This window comes from Anarhichas minor, unplaced genomic scaffold (assembly GCF_050575085.1).
Source record: "Anarhichas minor isolate MPS153535 unplaced genomic scaffold, ASM5057508v1 ptg000048l, whole genome shotgun sequence".
NCBI lineage: Eukaryota > Metazoa > Chordata > Actinopteri > Perciformes > Anarhichadidae > Anarhichas > Anarhichas minor.
In genome coordinates, this window is record NW_027466494.1 from 1,243,357 (window position 1) to 1,267,589 (window position 24,233).

The window sequence follows — 24,233 nt, forward strand, 5'->3', positions numbered from 1 at the left end:
TGTGTCACAAACGTGTTAAATGTAGTCACACGTGTAATAAACGTGTTAAATGTAGTCACACGTGTCACAAACATGTTAAATGTAGTCACATGTGTCATAAACGTGTTAAATGTAGTCACACGTGTCATAAACATGTTAAATGTAGTCACACGTGTCACAAACATGTTAAATGTAGTCACACGTGTAATAAACGTGTTAAATGTAGTCACACGTGTCACAAACATGTTAAATGTAGTCACACGTGTCATAAACGTGTTAAATGTAGTCACACGTGTCACAAACATGTTAAATGTAGTCACACGTGTCATAAACTTCATATTCATATTCATATTCAATCATTCTTGTCCATGTTTGATTGACAGCCCGCCACTCTCTCAGGAGGCGGGCCTTCTCTGGCATTCCAGACGTCCTGCGTCATGACGTCGGATACGAGGAGCTCCTTCTACGAACCCTATTGGTCACTGCTGGTGTCAGTCCCATTATCCTCAACTCTGTGACAGATCGCTATTGAAGAAGGTAGAGGAAAAAAAACATAATAATCTGAGCTGGACGGCCATCTTTGCTCTGCTTGTTGAGGACAGACCGGAACAAACCTCCGTGGTTATTTTTATTCAGACCCGGACCCAGAACACCGACACACCGAGGAGGATCCGGTCTGCTCCATAAAGAGAACTGGAGCTAAGCTAACGGCTAGCCGAGCAGCTAGCTGTGCGATGACCGAGCTATGGTCGTCAGAGGCGGACTGAGGAGGACTACAGCTTGGCTCGGTTACATTGAGCTTTATCCCGGTCCAGAACACTACCGGACCGGGTCTGACGAACACTCCGGGTTCAGGTCTCCGTGGATGTGACTGTTCTTATTGACATTAAACTGACTGTTTAAACCAGAGGACTCCACGTTAATCCCGAACCTTAAATCAGTGCTCCTCAATAGATGAAGAAGAAGTCTGTTGATGTTCTCTTGTTGTTGTTTGTTTGGTTCCGTTGGACTCTACGATGACGTTACCGTTTCTCTCGTTGGACTCATAACTACCGATGAAGAGAACTGAAGGTCCGGTGGTTTTAAACAGTCTGTTGTCCTCACAGAGACGGTTAAACACGCTCCTCGTCCATACCGGGACTCGTTTAACGGGATATATAAACACTTTATGACGGGTTGGTTCTACTTCACATTAAGGACTCCAGTCCCTGATCCACGATGGGACCAGCAACCAGACTGGCCTTCAGTGTGTTCCTCATGTCCTGCTCCTCAGGTGAGTCTACCTGTAAGCATGGTACACATGGTACACGTGACACACATGGTACACATAATACACATGGTACACATAATACACATGGTACACATAATACACATGGTACACATGACACACATGGTACACATAATACACATGACACACATAATACACATGGTACACATGGTACACACATAATACACATGACACACATAATTCACATGATACACATGGTACACATAATACACATGGTACACATGACACACATAGTACACATAATACACATAGTACACATAGTACACATAATACACATAGTACACATAATACATATGGTACACATAATACACATTACATTACAGTCATTTAGCAGACACTTTTATCCAAAGCGACTTACAATAAGTGTATTCAACATAAGTATTCAAGAGAACTACTAGTCACCAGAAGTCAAAAGTGCATCTCCTTTAAACAAGCATCTAAGAGCATAAACCAGAGCAGACGTACAGAAACAAACTAGTATGAATACAATAAGTGCAACAAACTAGTATGAATACAATAAGTGGTGAGTGGAAGGCTCAGGGTAGTACTTCTTGAAGAGGTGAGTCTTCAGCCTGATGAAAGATGGGCAGCGACTCTGCTGTCCTGACGTCAGTGGGGAGTTCATTCCACCACTGTGGGGCCAGGACAGGAAACAGCCGTGACCGGGTCGATCGACCGCAGGACCTCTGAGCGACGGGGCAACCGATCACCCCGAGGCAGCAGAGCGAAGTGGTCGGGCGGGGGTGTAGGGCTTGACCATGAATAACAGAACCCAGAGATGTTGTGTAGAGCGAGAAGAGAAGGGGGCCCAGGACTGAACCTTGTGGAACCCCCGTAGTCGGCATGCGTGGTTCCGACACGGACCCTCTCCATGTCACCTGGTAGGATCGACCTGTCAGGTAGGATGCAAACAGGGAGAGTGCAGAGCCTGAGACGCCCATCCCCTCGAGGGTGGAGAGGAGGATCTGGTGGTTCACCGTGTCAAACACTGCAGACAGGTCCAGGAGAATCAGGACAGAGGAGAGAGAGTTCGCTCTTGCGACGTGAAGCGACTCCGTCACCGCAAGCAGGGCTGTCTCAGTCGAGTGACCCACTTTGAACCCGGACTGGTGGGCGTCCAAGAGGCTGTTCTGATGGAGATAGGAAGACAGTTGAGTAAAGACAGCACGTTCAAGTGTTTTGGATAGAAAGGGTAGAAGAGAAACCGGTCTGAAGTTCTTGACATCAGAGGGGTCAAGTGATGGTTCCTTCAGAAGGGGGGTGACTCTGGCAGTCTTGAAAGCTGTGGGAAAGCATCCTGAGACGAGGGATATGTTGATGAGGTGGGTGAGGAAAGGAAGGAGTTCAGTCGCAATAGACTGAAGAAAAGGGGAGGGGATCCGGTCAAGGGAGCACGTGGTGGGGAGGTTAGATGTAACAAGATTGAGGACCTCGTTAGGGGAGAGGGGAGCCAGATAGGGTAAGATGGGACATGGAGAGGGGAGGGAGAGCTGGACAGGGTAGTGAGGGAGAGGGGGGCTGAGAGAAGGAGGATCTGATATTGTTTACCTTCTTGTCAAAGAAGTTGGTGAAATCGTCAGGGAGAAGGGAGGAAGTAGGAGGAGGGGGTGGGGGTTGGAGGAGTGAAGAGAAAGTTCCGAAGAGTTTTTTAGGATTGGAAGCAGAGGTGAGGATTTTAGAGCGGAAGAACGCAGCTTTAGCAGTAGAAAGAGAGGCGGAACAAGTGGAAAGAAGAGACAGGAAGTTAAGAAGGTCCTCCGTGAGTTTGCCTTTTCTCCATTTACGCTCAGCCTCCGTCTGTCGGTACGCACTGAGTCCGACAGCCATGGGGCAGGTGGGGTTGGCCGTGCAGGCCTGGAGGTGAAGGGACAGAGGTTGTCCAAAGAAGAGGAAAGGGTGGAGAGGAGAAGACCAGTAGCAGTCTGTACTAACCTATAACACAAACATGTAGTAGCGTGAACGCCCTGAACGACTGTTTACTCTACTGTTGTTTCTATTATCTCTCTTCAGTATATTGTACATGTTCAATGTTTAGACGGATGGAACATGTTTTGAGTCTTTTACGAGTTGATCCAGCAGCTAATAGAACAGAGGGAAATGTGTCGTGATTTGTTAACTAATTAGTTTTAATTTGTTCTTTGTCAATAAACTGTTTTAATGTTAAAGTGTTCATGTGATGCAACATGTGACCAATCAACTCTTTGTGATATTGATCATGTTTTCTGTTCCTCAGGTGCCATCCTGGGACGCTCAGACACACAGAAGTGTATCTACTACAACTACAACCCTTCCTCCTCCTCCTCGGTGTTGGACAGTCGGGTGAACATCAGTAAAGTTGTTTCCTGCTCTGGGGAGAAAGATAAGAGACTTCACTGCTTCGCCACCTGGAAGAATATATCTGGAGAAGTTCAGGTGGTCAAACAGGACTGTTGGCTGGATGATGTCAACTGTTACGACAAGTAAGTGATGACAGACAGACAGCTGGTCTACGTTCAGACAGACAGCTGGTCTACGTTCAGACAGACAGCTGGGCTACATTCAGACAGACGGCGTTGCTACGTCTACCTACAGACAGACAGACAGACAGACAGACAGACAGAATAAGACTGAGCGTCTTCAAACCTTTTCTATAATCTGTAAACATTCTTCTTCTGCTCACAGGAGTGAATGTGTGGAGAGAAAAGAAGCTCCTGAAGTCTTCTTCTGCTGCTGTGAAGGAAGTTTGTGTAACGATCAGTTTTTCTACAGACCCGACAGCAACCAGCAGATACCAGGTCGTGTGTGTGTGTGTGTGTGTGTGTGTGTGTGTGTGTGTGTGTGTGTGTGTGTGTGTGTGTGTGTGTGTGTGTGTGTGTGTGTGTGTGTGTGTGTGTGTGTGTGTGTGTGTGTGTGTGTGTGTGTGTGTGTGTGTGTGCACGAGCGCGCGATAATTTTATATATTATTATGAAGGCAAATCACTGTCAAAATCCGAGAGCGCAAATCAGATCCACGTGCGCGCGAAAATCAAACAACCGCGCACGTATTTTACTTTGACATCACTCCGCGAGCAGAATTCACTCTCGCGCGAGCAAAAGTCGCTCGCGAAACTTAAACCTGCTCACTCACGAAACTGCAGTTTTTCTTTTTGACAGTAAGTGGGCGGACCCAGTCTCCATTGTATCTCTACATCTAATTGGTTACAATCCTCGTCTTGGGATAAACCGGAATATCACTCTGACACAGACGCTCGGGGGAGATTTTCAGATTACAGGTCAGGGGCAAATAATGTACATTTTACTGCACGGGTACTTTTACTTTCTGCACTTAAAGTAGATTTAGCTGATAATAACATTGACTGAGGTTTTGAATGCAGGTATTTTACTGGTAGTGGGTTATTGTTTCATCAGTATGGTATTAGTACGTTTACTGCTGTGAGGATCTGAATACTTTTTCATCCACTTATTACTTGTCAGTGATTTAACAGTTAATATACAAACAGTGGTCCCTAATCTTGGCTCCAGACCTTTGAGCAGGTCCACATTGTTGCTCATATTATATACAACTATATTATATCTCTTCTGTAAACACAACAGAATGATTAAATATGATCACATCACGTTTTAATCAATTAAGATTAAAGAGTTTCTTTGAGCTGTTTGTCACAAGAGGTTTGAGTATCAAACACACATCGTCTGTAATAGAATGATGGAGTGAATTTAAACCAATCTGAGCAACTTGACTTCAACACATTTTAATTATTGTATTTAACAACTCTATTAACATCATGTGTATTTCATCAGCCTCTACAGTCTGAAAAGTTTACAAAACCTGTCAGACCTGTAGAACATGCTGAGATGTAGTGGAGTAGTGTTTAGTGGCCGATTGAAAACCACCTCTATCAGAACTAGTGTCTGCGTCAGAGTGATATCCGGTTTATCCAGAGACGAGGATTGTAACCAATTAGATGTAGAGATACAATGGCGACTGGGTCCGCCCACTTACTGTCAAAAAGAAAAACTGCTTGCGAGCGACTTTTGCTCGCGCGAGAGTAAATTCTGCTCGCAGAGTGATGTAAAAGCGCTCGTCAAAGTAAAATACGTGCGCGGCTGTTTGATTTTCGCGCACGTGGATCTCATTTCCGCTCTCGGATTTTGACAGTGATTTGCCTTCATAAATTATATTGTTAAAAGACTTCTAATAAAGTATTTTTTTCTCTGATTGTACTATTATAACTTTACTTGTTTATAATTCTTCTCAAATCACAACTTTTGTGTCAAAGCTTTTTATTTATTAAGACATTATTCTCATAATATGAATGTTTCTCATTCATAGACAAACTTTATTTGTACAGTTAAGTGACTGTAGGTTTAACACATGTTGTTATTGTAACTTTTATGAACTGTCTTTCATCTTGTTTCCATAGGGACAAACAAACCAGTGCCTCCACAGACTCCTCTCACCTCTCTGATGGTCTCACTGGTTCCCATCATGGTCGTCACAGCTATCGTCCTCTTCTCCTTCTGGATGTACAGACACCACAAACTGGCTTATCCACCTGTACTGGTGCCCACACAGGTAACACACACACACACACAGGTAACACACACACACACCGGTAACACACACACACAAGCAGGTAACACACACACACACAGGTAACACACACACACACACACACACACCGGTAACACACACACACACCGGTAACACACACACACACAGGTAACACACACACACACACACCCACACAAGCAGGTAACACACACACACACAGGTAACACACACACACACACACACACACCGGTAACACACACACACACCGGTAACACACACACACACAGGTAACACACACACACACACACCCACACAAGCAGGTAACACACACACACACACACACAGGTAACACACACACACACACGCAGGTAACACACACACACACGCAGGTAACACACACACACACACACAGGTAACACATACACACACACGCAGGTAACACACACACACACAGGTAACACACACACCGGTAACACACACACACACACACACACACAGGCAGAGATGGGCAAAGATACATCAAAATGTATTTTGATACAAAATACAAAATACCCCTCAAATAAATGTATCAAAATAAAATACAAAATACTGGTGCCAGAAAATGTAACAAAATACAATACATGTATTTTGTATTTAAAATATAGGAAATACTTTTTTCTGGATTTTCCATTTTCTCACAATTTGGTATAGCAGAGCATTCAGGTTTGGTCTATATAATATAATAATAATATAATATAATTATATATAATGTACACAAAGCTCTGGTGAAGCCCACTAAAAGGAAGAACAGTCACAGAATGTCAGTGTAACTAAGCACATCTGTGCTTGTTGATGGTCCTTCTTGAACATCATCTTGCTGAGACATGTTGTCCACCTGGCCAACTGTAGAATGTATCAAATAATAAAACTAAGAATACTTTCATAATATGGCTTTTAAATAAAACAAATTGGATATTTAAATTTTTTTTGTTTTTTTTAACAAATAGCCAGGCTATGACAGTAGATGTCCAACTGTGAACTATATTATCTGCCAGTAATTGATATGGCATTATGACATTCACATTGAGAAGATACAGCATAACTTGTAATACAGTGCAAGCTTAGATGGCCAGACATCTCTTGATAAGGTTATCATGAACATACAAGCTCCCAATCTCCCTCTTCCTATAGCTAGCTACTGGACTGATAAGTTAACTTGCTAAACACTGGCTATGCACTAGCCTAAACAGCATGCTAGCGTCATTAGCATGTTAGCATCGAGCTTGATATTATAACCATCACCATGTATATACAATAGGCTATGTAGCCAGACCCAGACATAAATTATACATCAAGCTAGTTGACATCTGTCACACTCAGATTAAGTATTTACGTTGACAGACAATCCGCTGAACTTGAAGATCTGAAGACTGAACTCGTGAACTGTTTTTTGATTTGTGGAGAAAGTATTTTGAGTATTTAAAATACAAAATTACTCCACTCTAAAGTATTTTGTTACAAATTACGTTCGATTTTTATCGGCCCTATCAAATACAAATTACAAAATACTCAAAAGTAATTGAAATACGTATTTCAAATACAAGTAATAGAAATACTGCCCATCTCTGCACACAGGTAACACACACAAGCAGGTAACACACACACACACAAGCAGGTAACACACACACACACAAGCAGGTAACACACACACACACACAGGTAACACACACACACACAGGTAACACGCACACACAAGCAGGTAACACACATACACACCGGTAACACATACACAGGTAACACACACACACACAGGTAACACACACACACAAGCAGGTAACACACACAGGTAACACACACACACAGGTAACACACACACACAAGCAGGTAACACACACACAGGTAACACACATACACACCGGTAACACACACACAGGTAACACACACACAGGTAACACACACAAGCAGGTAACACACAGACGGGTAACACACGCACATACACACACAGTAACATACACGTGTTACACACTGAATGATTATGAATGCCCATTCAGTTTTTCCAGATGAGTTTATTCTGTGATTAACAACCAGACAGTAACAGATGAATGTCAGCATCTAGGATCTCAACTGTCCGTTGCTGGTCTAACTCGCTTGTCTTTGACAAGAATTACAGTGCCAGTCAAACCAGAACCCGCTACTGCCACCTATTGGCGAAAAATGAGTATCGCCCTGCAGCTATTTTAGGTGAAAGTAGGTGAGTTTAAAAGTCACACAAAGCGTTTTAAATTATAATAACCAGAAAATAATAGTAAGGGGGGCAAGGTGATGACACAAACTAATACAATAACTTTCCTGCAAATAACTAGCCATTCAAATGTCCAGGGTGCCACACATGCACACAGGTAACACACACACACAAGCAGGTAACATACACACAGTAACACGCACGCACAGACACACACACACACACACACAGGTAACATACACGCATGAAAAGGGTTCGTTGTGATGGTTGTGTGAGTAACTAATAGTCACATTTTATCTTTAAACATCGTCATTATACATTATACATATATATTAAATTTATTCTCTGCATTTAACCCGTCCCTAGCTGATTGGGAGCAGTGGGCTGCTGAGAAGGTTAGGGGTTTAGTGCCTGATTAGGAACCAGTCAGAGCCAGTCGGAGCCAGTCGGAACTAGTCGGAGCCAGTCAGAACTAGTCGGAACTAGTCGGAGCCAGTCGGAACAGAAGAGTTGCTGGTGTCCGCTGCCTTGATTGGTTATTTTTTTTTTGTTATTTAGTGTCTATGAAGTCACACTAACCGATTGAGGCCGGTTAACTTTGTACAAACTATTCTTGTAACTATTAAAGACTGTTGTCATGGTTACTGCATTGGTTTAAATGAGAGGAGCTACGGTGTCTCACAGGGATCAATTCAAGGTCCTCTATTGTTGAGCCTTTATGTACCTTTATAGACACACAACGTTTATCATTATGTGTATGTGTCCATGAAGTGCATCCTCACCACACTACTGTGTGACTGAATCCTCATTTTATTTAAATGAATCCCTCAAAATATAACAGAAGTTATAACCCATGTCCTTTTGAAGCTAAAGGTGATCTCAGCTTTGTGTATTTGAAGTTTGATGCAGGTTTTAGTTTCCGCTGACAAATATTCTGTCTATCGAAATCACTTTTTTACCACTTAAGAAATATCAGAAACAGACCTGCAGAGACCTGTATCTGTCCACCAGAAGCAGACCTGCAGAGATATTAAAATGTTTAACCATCTGAATCAGTCTGAATCCGCGTATTGTTTGTATTTCTTGTTCTTCTTCTTGTCTCTGACTCTAAACTGTTTCTTTCTCTCAGCACGCCTTTCATATAATGATCGAGGTAAGAAGATAGAACGTTGAATTATTTCATTACTTCATTATTTCATTTTTCTCCTGTTCTGGGTTTGATTTTGCATCTTTATCGTCCTACACCACCGGCCTGACTTTCTTTACCTTTAACGCACTTTATTTTGTTTGTTTTCTTTCTCTTTGTTGGTTGTTGATGTTGTTTTGACAGAAGTTGTCTCCATGTATTGATGTAGAGGATGTGCATGATTGATATGAATCTGACAGAAAGCAGGTTGAGCTTCTGTGTTCCTGCAGCGGCTAAATGTTTACTTACCGAGGTGACATGTTTGTCTCTGAGGTTACATCGTAGGTTACATGTTTGTCTCTGAAGGTACATCGTAGGTGACATGTTTGTCTCTGAGGTTACATCGTAGGTTACATGTTTGTCTCTGAGGTTACATCGTAGGTTACATGTTTGTCTCTGAGGGTACATCGTAGGTTACATGTTTGTCTCTGAGGGTACATCGTAGGTTACATGTTTGTCTCTGAGGTTACATCGTAGGTGACATGTTTGTCTCTGAGGGTACATCGTAGGTGACATGTTTGTCTCTGAGGTTACATCGTAGGTTACATGTTTGTCTCTGAGGTTACATCGTAGGTTACATGTTTGTCTCTGAGGGTACATCGTAGGTTACATGTTTGTCTCTGAGGGTACATCGTAGGTTACATGTTTGTCTCTGAGGTTACATCGTAGGTTACATGTTTGTCTCTGAGGGTACATCGTAGGTGACATGTTTGTCTCTGAGGTTACATCGTAGGTGACATGTTTGTCTCTGAGGGTACATCGTAGGTTACATGTTTGTCTCTGAGGGTACATCGTAGGTTACATGTTTGTCTCTGAGGGTACATCGTAGGTGACATGTTTGTCTCTGAGGGTACATCGTAGGTTACATGTTTGTCTCTGAGGGTACATCGTAGGTTACATGTTTGTCTCTGAGGTTACATCGTAGGTGACATGTTTGTCTCTGAGGTTACATCGTAGGTTACATGTTTGTCTCTGAGGTTACATCGTAGGTTACATGTTTGTCTCTGAGGTTACATCGTAGGTTACATGTTTGTCTCTGAGGTTACATCGTAGGTGACATGTTTGTCTCTGAGGGTACATCGTAGGTTACATGTTTGTCTCTGAGGGTACATCGTAGGTTACATGTTTGTCTCTGAGGTTACATCGTAGGTTACATGTTTGTCTCTGAGGGTACATCGTAGGTTACATGTTTGTCTCTGAGGGTACATCGTAGGTTACATGTTTGTCTCTGAGGTTACATCGTAGGTTACATGTTTGTCTCTGAGGGTACATCGTAGGTTACATGTTTGTCTCTGAGGGTACATCGTAGGTTACATGTTTGTCTCTGAGGGTACATCGTAGGTTACATGTTTGTCTCTGAGGTTACATCGTAGGTTACATGTTTGTCTCTGAGGGTACATCGTAGGTTACATGTTTGTCTCTGAGGTTACATCGTAGGTGACATGTTTGTCTCTGAGGGTACATCGTAGGTTACATGTTTGAATCCCTTAGAAGATTCACCTCTTGGTCACCTTGTAAAGCCTCTGAATGAATGAATGAACGTTACACAGTAACTGAGTTATATTCAGATGTAACTTCAGTTCTATGAATCTTTGTGTAGCTCAGCTTCACTCTGTATTTACACAGTGTGAATATAAAGTAGCAGACTGATCATATTCTACAACACATGTGGAGGGTAAACTATGGATCCAGGACTACAGGAGTGCTGGTCCACACAGAACCAGTTCAGACTGCACACTCCCCATCACCTGCTCCCCTGGTTCATGTTGTCATGGAATCACTGACAGTTATTCTATTCTGAAACTAAAGAGTCTAGTCGCAAGTCAACAGAACAAAAATCAAACATGATGTTAGAAAGTGACGTTTGAACCCTTAGTGCTCAGTGGACACATTAAATCACACAATCAGATGTGAACATGTCTTCATGTCCTGGATCAACTGGATCAGACTCATGTATTTTCTCCATGTTTTTGTCTCAGGACCCCGGCCCTCTCCCCCCCTCCCCCATCCTCGGTCAGAAGCCACTGCAGTTACTGGAGGTGAAAGCTAGAGGGCGCTTCGGCTGCGTGTGGAAAGCTCAGCTCCTCAGTGAACACGTCGCTGTCAAGATCTTCTCCATCCAGGTTTGTCCCTGCCGCCATGAACGCACCGTCATCCATCACACGTCCTCTAGTGCAGCGGTCCCAACCACCAGGCCGCGGACCGGTTACCTCAAACATTAAGCCCACAAACTAGCAAAAATTAGTAAAAAACCTTTGGAGAGATTCTTTGCAAAGAGGAAAGGTCCACTAAGGAGACAGAAGAAGAGCTACAACTGAAAGAAAGCTTCATTTAACAGACAATATCAGGAGTCTGATTAAACATCAGGAGTAATTCTGAGGCGCTAAGCCCGCTCTGCAGAATATGTGGCGACAGAGGAAGATCAGCTGCTGGAGATTGTAAATGACGGTGGCCTTAAAAGTATGTTTGAGACAACAACTCTGCTGGTGTTTGGATTAAAATCAAGGCTGAATATCCTGAGATCTCCACTAAAGCACTGAAAACCCTGCTTCCATTTCACACATCCTCTCTGTGAACCGGGATGTTCTGCAGTGACGGCAATCAAAACTAAACGGAGTAGACTGGACATCAGGAACACACTGCGGGTGTCATTGTCTCCCATTACCCCAGATGGACCGTCTCGTTGCAGAGAAACAAGCTCAGGGCTCCCACTGATTCAGCGTTATTGTGAGTTGTATTATTTATGCATTTTATATTTGTTTTCATGCCGATCGTATCATTTTATTTCATCCTGTTTTTCCGCCACACCTTGAATGCCGGTCCGTGAAAATATTGTCTTACATGAAACCGGTCCGTGGTGCAAAAAAGGTTGGGGACCGCTGCTCTAGTGTACTATATTATTATAGTACTATACTAATATACACAACGACTGAACTTATGCTTCGCATATTATTCTGTTTATTATCTACTCTGTTATTGTTGATCACAGAGACTGTGTGGTGGGTCAGCTCTGTCTCTTTATGACCTGCAGGAGAAACAGTCATGGCAGAACGAGTTTGAGATCTTCAGTCTGGACGGGATGAGACATGAGAACCTGCTGGAGTTCATCGGAGGAGAGAAGAGAGGAAGTCACATGGACCTGGAGCTGTGGCTCATTACAGCCTATCATGAGAAGGTAGGTCCGCCTCCTGATGGACACAATAAAAATGATAATAATAATAATTAAAGCTGCGAGCAGCGATGAACAGGCCCTCGCATCCTCACGCATGTCGGGGGTGCCGGCGAGACTCCGGCTCGCGCGTCCGAGAACGTCCGATGTAAACCACATTGTGTAAAATTCATGTAAATCGGATGCTGTTCGTCACAAAATGCAGATTTCCTTTCGCCAGCAGGTTGCGCTTTGAGTATTAGTGAAAATTAAAGCTGCAAGCAGCATTGATCGGGCCCTCGCATATTGACGCACGTCGAGGGTACTGGCAGGACCATGCATTTCTGTGACCATCATACACTGCGTGCACGAGTTAAACGGTATTTCCTGTGTCGACCAATGGCGTAGCCAGGTCATTTTGACAGGTCTTAAGCCTCGAATGTTTTGAGTGCACCTCCGAATACAATCACAACTGTCACCCTCTAAAAATCGACAAAAAAATGAATGTGTGTGAACGAGCTTCAGTGTTCGTAACATAACAGACAGAGTAAATGCAGGTCGTTTCTTTGTGCAGGTAGCTCTGACAATCACTGCTGAGTGACTCAAAGCTGGAAGAGTCGAGGAGAAACAGGAGAATGTATAGTTCCATGTGGAAAAAAACCCATCTTTTTATAAAGAAATAAGTTTAAGCCAAAAGGTGAGCCAATGTAGAATAATCTAACATACAAATTAGTCTGGGTGCAGTTTGATTTTATTAAACAAACTTCACGTTGCATGAAATTATTACATTACGGCCTGGCTCCAAAACGAACAAAAACAATTACATTTACTATTAATGAAAACTCCACGTACAAGCGCGATTTGGAAACCTTTTTTATCCAATTTCTGCTCTCCAAGCATCTTAGTTTGCACATATTTAGATCAGAGAAGTCTTTTTCTCATGGTGTGCCCACAAACCCTTTCAATAAGTTCAGTGTTTGGGCCGCTGTAATTATAGAATCCTGCTTACGTCCGTGCTAATCAGTAGGTGGCGCTATGACTATGAGTTAATATTGGCATGCAGATGTCCTAAAGCCATGACAGTCAACAAGCATGTCAAGTTTGGGACAGTTTTGACAAAGTACAGTCGAGTTACAACAGCTTGATGGATGATGTGAACCATGTAAAATGGCCGCCACACCAAGTCCATGTCGTTCGATGAAACCTCAAGCTTTTAGTAACTTTTAATCGCTAAGGTCTTTAGATTGTTCTGACCAAATTCTAAGCTGATCGGATTAATTCCCTAGGAGGAGTTTGTTAAAGTAGAGCACCTGGAAATGGAAAAAAAACACGAGAAATTCATACAAAATTCAAAATGGCTGACTTCCGGTTGGGTTTAGAGCAGGGACCCCTAAGACTTTTTTTTAAGTCTGCATGTGATACATCTGATTACCAAATTTTATACATCTAGGTAAAAAGTACTGCGAGGCCTGCATCGTCAAAATATTGTAGGGGGTGCTATCGAGCCGACTTGCCACTCTGAAGCATTAAAATTACATCAGATAACTACAGTCAGGATTTTAAATGTGTGTGACAAGTTTGATTATGTTTTGAGCATTTTTAGCCCCTCAAAAACACCTTCGTTTTTCATGGCGAAGAATGCGTTGCCACAGCAACGGCTTTTCACGAAACAACAAGCTTTGAGTTACTTTTCGTCACAAAGGTCTTTAGATTGTTCTAACCAAATTTAAAGTTGATTCCATTATTTCCCTAGGAGGAGGTTGTTACATTACAGCGCCTGGAAATGACAAAAACGACACTAGAAATTCATAAACAATTCAAAATGGCTGACTTCCGGTTCGGTTTAGAGCATGGTCCCAAGAGACTTTATTTTAAGTCCAAATGTATTGAGCCGATTTGCCACTCTGAACCAATAAAATCGTATTTTATAACTAAATTCTGGGCTTGTAATCTGTGTGCCAATTTCGCTTATGTTTCGAGCATTTTTAGCCTCTCAAAACTACCTTCGCTTTTCACGGCGAAGACTGCGTCGCCACGGCAACGGCGTTCCACGAAACATAAAAAGCTTCATGAACTGGCATTATGAACTTCTTACATTTGTGTGGAACTAACTAGATGTTGATTTGATTGACCTACTAAGAGAAACAAGCCACTACTTTAACTTCCAGTTGCCACTAGGTGGCGCTATTACTATGATTCTAAATTGTCTTATAGATGTGTTCCGGGTTAGGATGTTATGACATATGAGAGATTTGGAGCAGATTAGACAATGTACGGCCGAGTTACAACAACTTACTTTTTCATGGCCAAGTGTATTTTTTTGCCGCCACGCCACGGATACATAGTATGATAACTTTTTGATCTTTGAGTAACTTTTAAATGACAACGTCTCAAGAGCATACTGGGGGCGACTGTGGCTAAGTGGATAGCAGGGCCGTCTTTCAATCAGAGGGTCGGCGGTTCAATCCCCGGCTCCGGCTCTGCTAGTCGCATGTCAATGTGTCCTTGAGCAAGACACTTAACCCCAAAAGTGCTCCTGTAGCTGTGCCTACGGTGTAGAAATGTGATAGACTCTGAATTGTAAGTCGCTTTGGATAAAAGCGTCTGCTAAATGACTAATGTAATGAAAAAATCTGAAGTCGATCGGGTTAAATCTCTAGGAGGAGTTCATTAAAGTATGATGTCTTGAAACCTAATGTTGGGGCTACTCAATAGGGGGCGCTATCGAGCCAATATTTCATAGCTGGACACCCCAATCAGACTCCATTTTTTTTACAAATTCTGGCTTGCGTGCCAAATTTCAAAAGTTTTCCAGTATCCCAAGCACCTCCTTTTTGCGACGAAACACGCGCAATAATAAACATTAGAATAACAATAGGTTCACCGCTCCGACGGTGCTCGGGCCCTAATTAAAGCTGCAAGCAGTGATGTATGGGCCCTCGCACCTTCCTGCGTCTCGGGGGTACTGGCGGGACGCCGGCAGACGTGGCCATAAATATCTGCGACCATCAGACAGCGCGCCCAGAAGTTAGACGTATTTTTAATGCGTGGACTGTGATGCTGGAAATTATGTAATGCAAATATTCCACCAGTTCCTGAATCCACTATGTGGCGCTAGAGAACACGCGCAAACATGCATTATGTTGCCCTATATCAAGTATAGACCACATCATGTAAATGTCATGTAAATCGGATTCCGTTTGTCACATAACGCTGTCTTCCTGTTGCCAGTAGGTGGTGCTATGACTTTGATTGAAAATTAGCTTGTAGACATCCTCAGGCCATGACTGTTATCAAGTATGGCAAGTTTGGGACAGATTTGAGCAAGTCCAGTGGAGTTACATCAGCTTGTTGTTTAATGGCAAATCACGTACAATAGCTGCCACGCTACGGCTACGCCATTCCATCAAACGTAAAGCTTTGAGTAACTTTTAATTGCAACGGTCTTTCGATTGTACTGACCAAATTTGAAGTGGATCTGACAAAGTCCCTAGGAGGAGTTCGTTAAAGTATAGGGACTAGAAATCATCGGAAAATTCACACAAAAATCAAAATGGCCAACTTCCCATTAACTTTAAAGCATGGTCCCCGAATACTTTTTTTTAAGTCTTCATGTGATACATGTGCCTACCAAATTTCATACATGTAGGTCAAACGTAGCACTGGGGCTGCGTTTTTGAATATTTGTAGGGGGCGCTATCGAGGCAATTTGAAAGGGTCAAGCCAAAAAGCCATATGAAATATTTATTTCCATCACCTATGACACCTGTGCAAATTTCCAAAGCTTGTTGAGCATCCTAAGCCACAGAAAAATAAGCTTCATTTTTCATGGCGAATGACAACAGCTTAACGACAACAGCATTTAACGACAACTCACAATAGTCACGATGAAGCATCATCAATGTCTTACGGCTTACCTTACCAAATTTGAGACTGATGCATAAGAAATTTGGGGCATATTGAATAAAGTACCTTGGAGTTACAACAACTTCCTCTTTCATGGCGAACGGCACGAAATGTGCGTGACATGGGCGCCACATAAAACGAAGGTCGTTCAATGCCAGTAAACCATTTTAGCAACTTTTCATCATTAATGTCTTTAGATCATCTTGAACAAATTTGAAGTCAATCGTATAAATTCTGTGGGAGGAGTTTGTTAAAGTACAACGCCTGAAAACTATGAAAAATGCCTAAAAATGCAGAAAATGGGAGTATTACTGCATCGCCCCCTAGTGGTTGTATATAATAAAAATGTGAGGGTATGTTACAGGACACAATGTGAATATATGCTACAGATTTCGTGATGATAAGCCACATGGTGTTGAAGTTATATTGCTGTAGAAGACCACGCCCCTATGAAATTCATTGGTCCATATATTCCTAATGCAATAAGATTTCAACAAGCTTTTCATAACTTTTGATTATATAGATCCAATAATGATTCACAGCAAATTTCGTAGCAATCAGACCCAGAGTCTAGGAGAAGTGAATATCTATTTTATTTTATTTTACAAAATTCAAAATGGCGGAAAAATGTGGGAGGCGGAGCTTAGGGTCCCAAGAGGATTTTTTGTAGAACTCATTTAGTTGCTCATGTGTGTAAAATTGTAAGCCATTTGGACATACAGGCTGTCGGGGCTTGCCGTTACAACTTCTAGGGGGTGCTAGCGAGCATGGGACCCATAAAATATCAAATTTTCCCCCAGTCCTGATACGCTTGCCAAATATGGGGAGGTATGGGATATGATAAGGCCCCCAAAAAGGCGATTCATTTGAGAGAAAAAGAATAAGAATAATAATTCCTACAGTTTCAATAGGGACCTCGCGGCCCGACGTCGGTGCTCGGGCCCTAATAATAATAAAAATAAACATTAGAATAACAATGGGTCCTCCGCTCCGACTACGTCGGTGCTCGGGCCCTAATTGGAATAACAATAGGTCCTCAGCTCCGACTACGTCGGTGCTCGGGCCCTAATTAGCTTGTAGACATCCTCAGGCCATGAGTGTTGTCAAGCATGGGAAGTTTGGGACCGTTTGGAACAAATCCAGCTGAGTTACATCAGCTTTTTTGATGGGGAATCATGTAAAGTAGCCGCCCGCTACGGCTAAACCATTCCGTCAAACGTAAAGCTTTTAATAACTTTTAATGATGGTGTTAAGGTTGTACTGACAACATTTGAAGTGGATTCCACAAAGTACCTAGGAGGAGTTTGTTAAAGTATAGCGCCTATAAAATAAGGGAAAATTCACACATAAATCAAAATCGCTGACTTCCGGTACAGTTTAGATCATGGTCCCAAGAGAGTTATTTTTAAGTGTCTATGGGATACATGTGCCTACCAAGTTTCATACATGTCCCTGAAACGCAGCGCTGGGGCTGCTATTTTGAAATATTGTAGGGGGCGCGATGGAGGTAATTTAAAACGGCCAAGCCAAAATCCCATATGAAATATGTCTTCCTATGACACATGTACAAAGTTTCATGAGTTTTGGGGCATCCCAAGCCACTAAACCATCAGCTTCTTTTTCATGGCGAATGATGCGTTGCCACGCCAACAGCGTTCAACAAAAACTCACAATATTCATGAAGATGCATCATCAATGTCTTCAGGCTATCCTTACCAAATTTGAGACTGATCTGGTCAACTGGCTAGGAGGAGTAAATAAAAGTATAAAATGTGACATTTCCTTTTGCCAGTAGGTGGCGCTATGAGTTATTGAACATTTTGGCATTGATATATGCTCAAGCTTGAAGTAGCATCACGCAAATGTAATTTTGTGCAGATTGAATAATGTACCTTGGAGTTATAACAACTTTATTGTTCATGCCGAATGACGCAAAATGGCCACCACGCCACGTCAAGGTTCTTCCATGAAAACTCACAAATTTAACTTTTTATCACAAAGGTCTGAAGAGCATCCTGACCAAATTTGAGGTTGATCCCACTAATTCTGTAGGAGAAGTTCGTTAAAGTACAAAGGCTGAAAACTGCGAAAAGTGACAAAAAAAAAGTCCCCCAAATATGCGCCCGATGTACTATGTGTATTCGAATTTCAATAGGGCCTTCGCGGCCCGACGTTGTCGGTTGCTCGGGCCCTAATAAACATTATGTAGTTCTAAGATGAATAATCAATGAACAGTGTGACTCAGTTTTAAAATAATACAGACCATATTATCTGAATGTAGATCATTTAATCTGATCAGTTCCTCTCAGGTTGGCTCAGCGTGACACCATGACGTCACGTGACAACATGACGTCACACATGACGTCGCGTGACACCATGGGTACATCCCAAGTCTCTTAATCGTCATTTCCTCGATCCTCGCTTGAACTGGAAGTTGTACTGCGCCGCCATATTGACGGCCGTCCCAAAGCTCTTATTTAGCTCTGAGGATCGAGGAGGGAGGAGGGATCTCTGAGGAGCCACGAGAACAGAGTTCCAGGAAGTCTTTTAACGGCCGACACGCCCCCTCATTGTTCATCAGTCATGTGATTGGACGCTGCAGCCGATCGGACTGACTGACTGGAGTTTAACACCAGAGTGAAGACAGATCACAGAATGAACTCTAGTTTATATTTGATTAGGTTTCTGATTCAACATCTGGTTTAAATAAATGTTCATTGTAGTCTGAACAACAAAAGAACCACAAACAACTTTCTACATTTATTAGAAAGATTTGTGTTTTCATGATCTGATGTTTCCCTCAATAACTTTATTATGGAAACAATTAGTCAGAGAGCTTTATACATCATTGATCATCATTTCATTCAGTCACGTGAGGCGGATCACGTGAGGCGGATCATTCCTGAGTGTTTGAGTTTTATCATTTAAGTTTAACCTGAAACATGGAGCCTAATAAAATAATTCCAGGAGTCAAGATAAACAATAATCATATTCTGGGTTATTTAATAATGATGTACAAAATGTACAGACGCAAATAATTCATAAATAAGACGATCGCATTCCGCCGGTAGAAATGGATCCTGTGCTTATAAACAGAACACAGGACACAGTTTGTTAACAGACTACAGAGAGAAACACCTACTTACTGTGTCTTTATTAGTTATTAGTATTATTAGTTACTGTTATTAAGTACAGTGATCATGTGAACACACACTAACTTATCAAAAGTCTCTCCAGCTGTTAAAGCCGACTGACAGCTGATCCAGCTGTGATCATCAGCACCGTCATCAGAAACAGATGTCGCTTCACGTGACGCAACTGAGGAAAGGACGTCTCATGTCTCCTAAAACATATTTCCTCGTTTCCTCTCTCCTTGCATGGTTTCCTCCATGCATCCCTGGTGGGAGGGACTAAGACGCAAGGAAAGGACCCAAGTGAGGGAAACGGGGATGCAATTGAGACTTGGGATGTACCCTTGGTGACACCATGACGTCACATGACGACGTGTGACGATGTGTGACTGTTCTGTCCTCAGGGTTCCCTCACAGACTACCTCAAGGCCAACGTCCTCTCCTGGTCTGAACTGTGTCTCATCGCTCAGTCAATGTCTCGAGGTCTCGCCTACCTTCATGAAGACATACCAGGACACAAGGACGGACACAAGCCAGCCATCGCACACAGGTACACACACACACATGCACAGGTACACACACACAGCTACACACAGCTACACACGCACAGGTACACACACACAGGTACACACACACACACAGCTACACACACACATGCACAGGTACACACACACAGCTACTCACAGCTACACACACACAGCTACACACACACACGCACAGGTACATACACACACAGTTACACACACACACAGCTACACACACACGCACAGCTACACACACACAGGCACACGCACACAGGTACACACACACAGGTACACACACACACAGCTGCACAGGTACACACACACACACACACAGTTACATACACACGCACAGGTACACACGCACAGGTACATACACACACAGCTACACACAGTTACACACACACAGCTACACACACACACGCACAGCTACACACAGACATACACACACATGCACAGGCACACACATACAGGTACACACACGCACACAGGTACACACGCACACAGGTACACACACACACGCACAGGTACACACACACACACAGCTACACACGCACAGGTACACACACACACAGCTACACACAGCTACACACACAGCTACACACACAGTTACACACACACGCACAGGTACACACACGCACAGGTACACACACGCACAGCTACACACACAGGTACACACACAGGTACACGCACACACACAGCTACACACACACACACACACACAGGTACATACACAGCTACACACACAGTTACACACACACACAGCTACACGCACAGTTACACACACACACACAGCTACACGCACAGGTACACACACACACACAGGTGCACACACACAGGTACACGTACACGCACACACACAGGTACACACACAGGTACACGCACACGCACAGGTACACACACAGGTACACGCACAGGTACACACACAGGTACACGCGCACACACACAGGTACACGCACACACACAGGTACACACACAGGTACACTTGTCTATAAAAGTCACTCTGGGTTTTGTTTCAGGGACTTTAAGAGTAAGAACGTTCTGCTGAAGTCTAACCTCACCGCCTGTATCGCTGACTTCGGCCTCGCTCTCAGGTTTGAGGCGGGAAAATCACCTGGAGACACACACGGACAGGTGAGCTCACCTGAGAGGTGAAACCTGTTACTCTGTCTGTTCTCAGTGTGAAACAATCACTACGATCAGAGTCGGTGATCAGTAATCAATAACCTGACAACAGAGCTCACTCTCTAATGTATTTCATGTGTGAACAGTTTATTTGTCAGCGTAGTTATAATATGATCTATTATAATATTTATTTTTTACTCTATTGTCCAGTAAACAAAGCTTCATGTTAATGAACCTCATGGCAGACGGGTTGAGAACCAGACCTTAAACCACATGTGTTGTATTCCAGGTGGGCACCAGGAGGTACATGGCTCCAGAGGTCTTGGAGGGGGCCATTAACTTCCAGAGAGACTCCTTTCTGAGGATAGACCTGTACGCTGTGGGTCTGGTTCTGTGGGAGCTCGCCTCACGCTGCAAAGCTGCTGACGGTAAGAACCACCATCAGTCTGGATCCAAGTCCACCACACTCTGTGGGCTCACTTCCACTGGTCTCTGTTGTGGTCTCTGATGGTCCCCCTTCTCTCTGATCCAGGTCCGTTGGACGAGTACATGCTGCCCTTTGAGGAGGAGGTGGGTCAGCATCCGTCTCTGGAGGACATGCAGGAGGTGGTGGTCCACAACAAGCTGAGACCGACTCTCAGAGAGTGCTGGCAGAAACATACTGTAAGTCAGACTACATTACCCATCATGCACCTCTGTGTGTCTCACTGATTGGTGTTGTGTGTCGTTATGACCGGTGTTATGTGTCTCTATGTCTCTGTGTGTCTTAATGACCGGTGTTATGTGTCTCTTGGTGTCTCTGGGTACATCCCAAGTCTCTTAACTGCATCCCCGTTTCCCTCACTTGGGTCCTTTCCTTGCGTCCTAGTCCCTCCCACCAGGGATGCATGGAGGAAACCATGCGAGGAGAGAGGAACGAGGAAATATGTTTTAACAGAGATGAGACGTCCTTTCCTCAGTTGCGTCACGTGAAGCGACGTCTGTTTCTGATGACGGTGCTGATGATCACAGCTGGATCAGCTGTCAGTCGGCTTTAACAGCTGGAGAGACTTTAGATAAGTTAGTGTGTGTTCACATGATCAATGTACTTAATAACAGTAACTAATAATACTAATAACTAATAAAGACACAGTAATCACCACTGTAGAGGTGTTTCTCTCTGTAGTCTGTTAACAAACTGTGTCCTGTGTTCTGTTTATAAGCACAGGATCTATTTCTACCGGCGGAATGCGATCGTCTTATTTATGAATTATTTGCGTCTGTACGTTTTGAAATTGTGACTGTGACGTCATTATTAAATAATTAAAATAATGTATCTCTTGGTGTCCCTCTCAGGGTCTGTCCCTCCTGTGTGAGACTATAGAGGAATGTTGGGATCATGAGGCTGAAGCGCGTCTGTCTGCCGGCTGTGTTGAAGAACGAGTTGTTCAGATGAAGAGACAGACGAGCGTCTCGGGGCCTGAGGACATCGTCACAGTTGTCACCATGGTAACCAATGTGGACTACCCGCCTAAGGAGTCGAGTCTATGACGAGGTCTACGGACCAATCAGGACGGAGCTGGGACTCACTTAGCCAACGGGTCTCTGATCGCTGACTCTGGTCAGGTGGTCAGGTGACCCTCAGACTGATGAGGACAACATGGCAGAGAGTCTCTGGCTGCGGTCTAAAAGTCTTTGTTCTTCAGAAGGTTCCTCACTGAGGTTCCTTACTAAGGTTCCTTACTAAGGTTCCTAACTGATGAGAGCTGTTAGAATCCTCTAAACGCTGAGGAAAGGTGCGTCAATGCTTCCTTTCCTATCTCCTTTAGCATAGGAAACACTGGACCTTCTTTTACCAAAGGAAAGGAGATAATTCTGACCCACAATTCTTTGCGGCAGTAACATTTAAAGTGACGCAACATAAAAACAAACATTATGTTTATCTCACAGGTTTAACAATTATACTCATAAAGTGATAGAGTGATGAGATTCATGTTGATGAAGATGAACAGAGACAATCATCTGGTTTCATTTTATATTTATTTATTTACTTTGAACATGAAATAAATATCAAAACAAACTGTTAATAGCTTCATTAACAAAATAAACTATGATAGATTAATAAAAAAAGACCAATATATTATATAATATATATATTTATAACAGAACCGTTGAATCCACATTATTGATTTTAAATGAGTGATAAGTGTGACATCAGGAGGAGCTTCACACCACGAGTGAAGATCTTTTTAGAACTTCATGACATCATCAGACAGATGTTTTAGTTCCTTCCTCCGTCAGTGACATCATCATGACGTAGTTTAGTTGGATTCTCTAAACACCACGGTTGTCGTCTCCTAACTCCTCATGAACTCTCCTTCACATCTTTCGTGGTTTAGTGGTTAGGAAAAGGACGTTAGGTCATTTGACTTTTCGACTGCAGCCTGTTTCTCAGCAGGGTGACACTGATCTCTGATGTCACTACCTGTTTGTTTTACAAAATAAAAGACTTCCTGGACAGACGTTTGATTTGAGTGTTAAAAGCCGACTTTTTGTTTCTCTGAATGAAGAAGAAACAACTTCTGAATGTCTCACTGCTGTTTGTTTGTGTATATTATTATATGTATTTATATATATATATATATATATGTATATACTGTATATGTATTTATTTATATGTATGTATATATATTTGTGTATATATATGTATGTATGTATATGTACTTATATGTATGTATATGTATTTATAATATTTATATGTATTTATATATATGTATTTACATTGTCAGAGTTTCATCATCAGCTTATTGATCGTTTCTTTTCTTTTATAAAACTTGTTGAGAAGAAACAAGTCGATATTTGAAGGATTGAAATGTTTAATGGAAATAAAATATACAAGTTGAAAACAGTTAAATTGAGTTATTATTGTATTTAATAGTTCATGTTTTTATTGGTAATGATTCTTTCAGATTTTTGACACACTTCATAAAACCTAGGAGACGTTTGAGGAACTTCAACAGACTTCTTGTCTCTTTGATCTTTTGAAGGAGGACTTCTGATTTATTTTATCTGTTGCAGCATGGATCAAAACTGATTAATATGAGGAATGTGAATAAAATATCACCTTTAACACAGAAGTTTATTATTCTGTCATTAATTCTAAAGAAAAGTCACAATACATCACAGTGGTAACTGTTCTGATATTTTATATATTG

The 24,233-nt window shown here is 42.6% G+C and overlaps 1 protein-coding gene across 2 annotated transcripts; it reads left to right on the plus strand.

Annotated features, from left to right (window-relative positions):
- The first annotated feature begins 479 nt into the window (after positions 1 to 479).
- Positions 480 to 23,932, plus strand: acvr2aa (activin A receptor type 2Aa). 2 transcript variants are annotated; one of them, XR_012959388.1, is made up of 12 exons: positions 480 to 1,252; positions 3,501 to 3,726; positions 3,929 to 4,041; positions 5,671 to 5,822; positions 11,188 to 11,331; positions 12,240 to 12,383; positions 19,798 to 19,943; positions 20,934 to 21,048; positions 21,329 to 21,467; positions 21,572 to 21,702; positions 21,908 to 22,098; positions 22,375 to 22,515. XR_012959388.1 is itself a non-coding variant. In XM_076112204.1 (11 exons), the coding sequence occupies exons 1-11, from the start codon at positions 1,198 to 1,200 to the stop codon at positions 22,567 to 22,569; spliced, it is 1,560 nt and encodes a 519-aa protein (XP_075968319.1). In that variant the 5' UTR covers positions 480 to 1,197; the 3' UTR covers positions 22,570 to 23,932. The 2 variants fall into 2 exon arrangements, 1 of the variants encoding a protein (XP_075968319.1); XM_076112204.1 differs by lacking the exon at positions 21,908 to 22,098 and having other exon boundaries at positions 22,375 to 23,932.
- The last annotated feature ends 301 nt before the right edge of the window (positions 23,933 to 24,233 follow it).

Bases quoted from the DNA above. Each gene is read 5' to 3' on its own strand.
- acvr2aa (XM_076112204.1), top strand. From the start codon at position 1,198: ATGGGACCAGCAACCAGACTGGCCTTCAGTGTGTTCCTCATGTCCTGC. The intron at 3,727-3,928 runs GTAAGTGATGAC...TTCTGCTCACAG, and splicing joins GATGTCAACTGTTACGACAA to GAGTGAATGTGTGGAGAGAA. The intron at 21,703-22,374 runs GTAAGTCAGACT...TGTCCCTCTCAG, and splicing joins AGTGCTGGCAGAAACATACT to GGTCTGTCCCTCCTGTGTGA.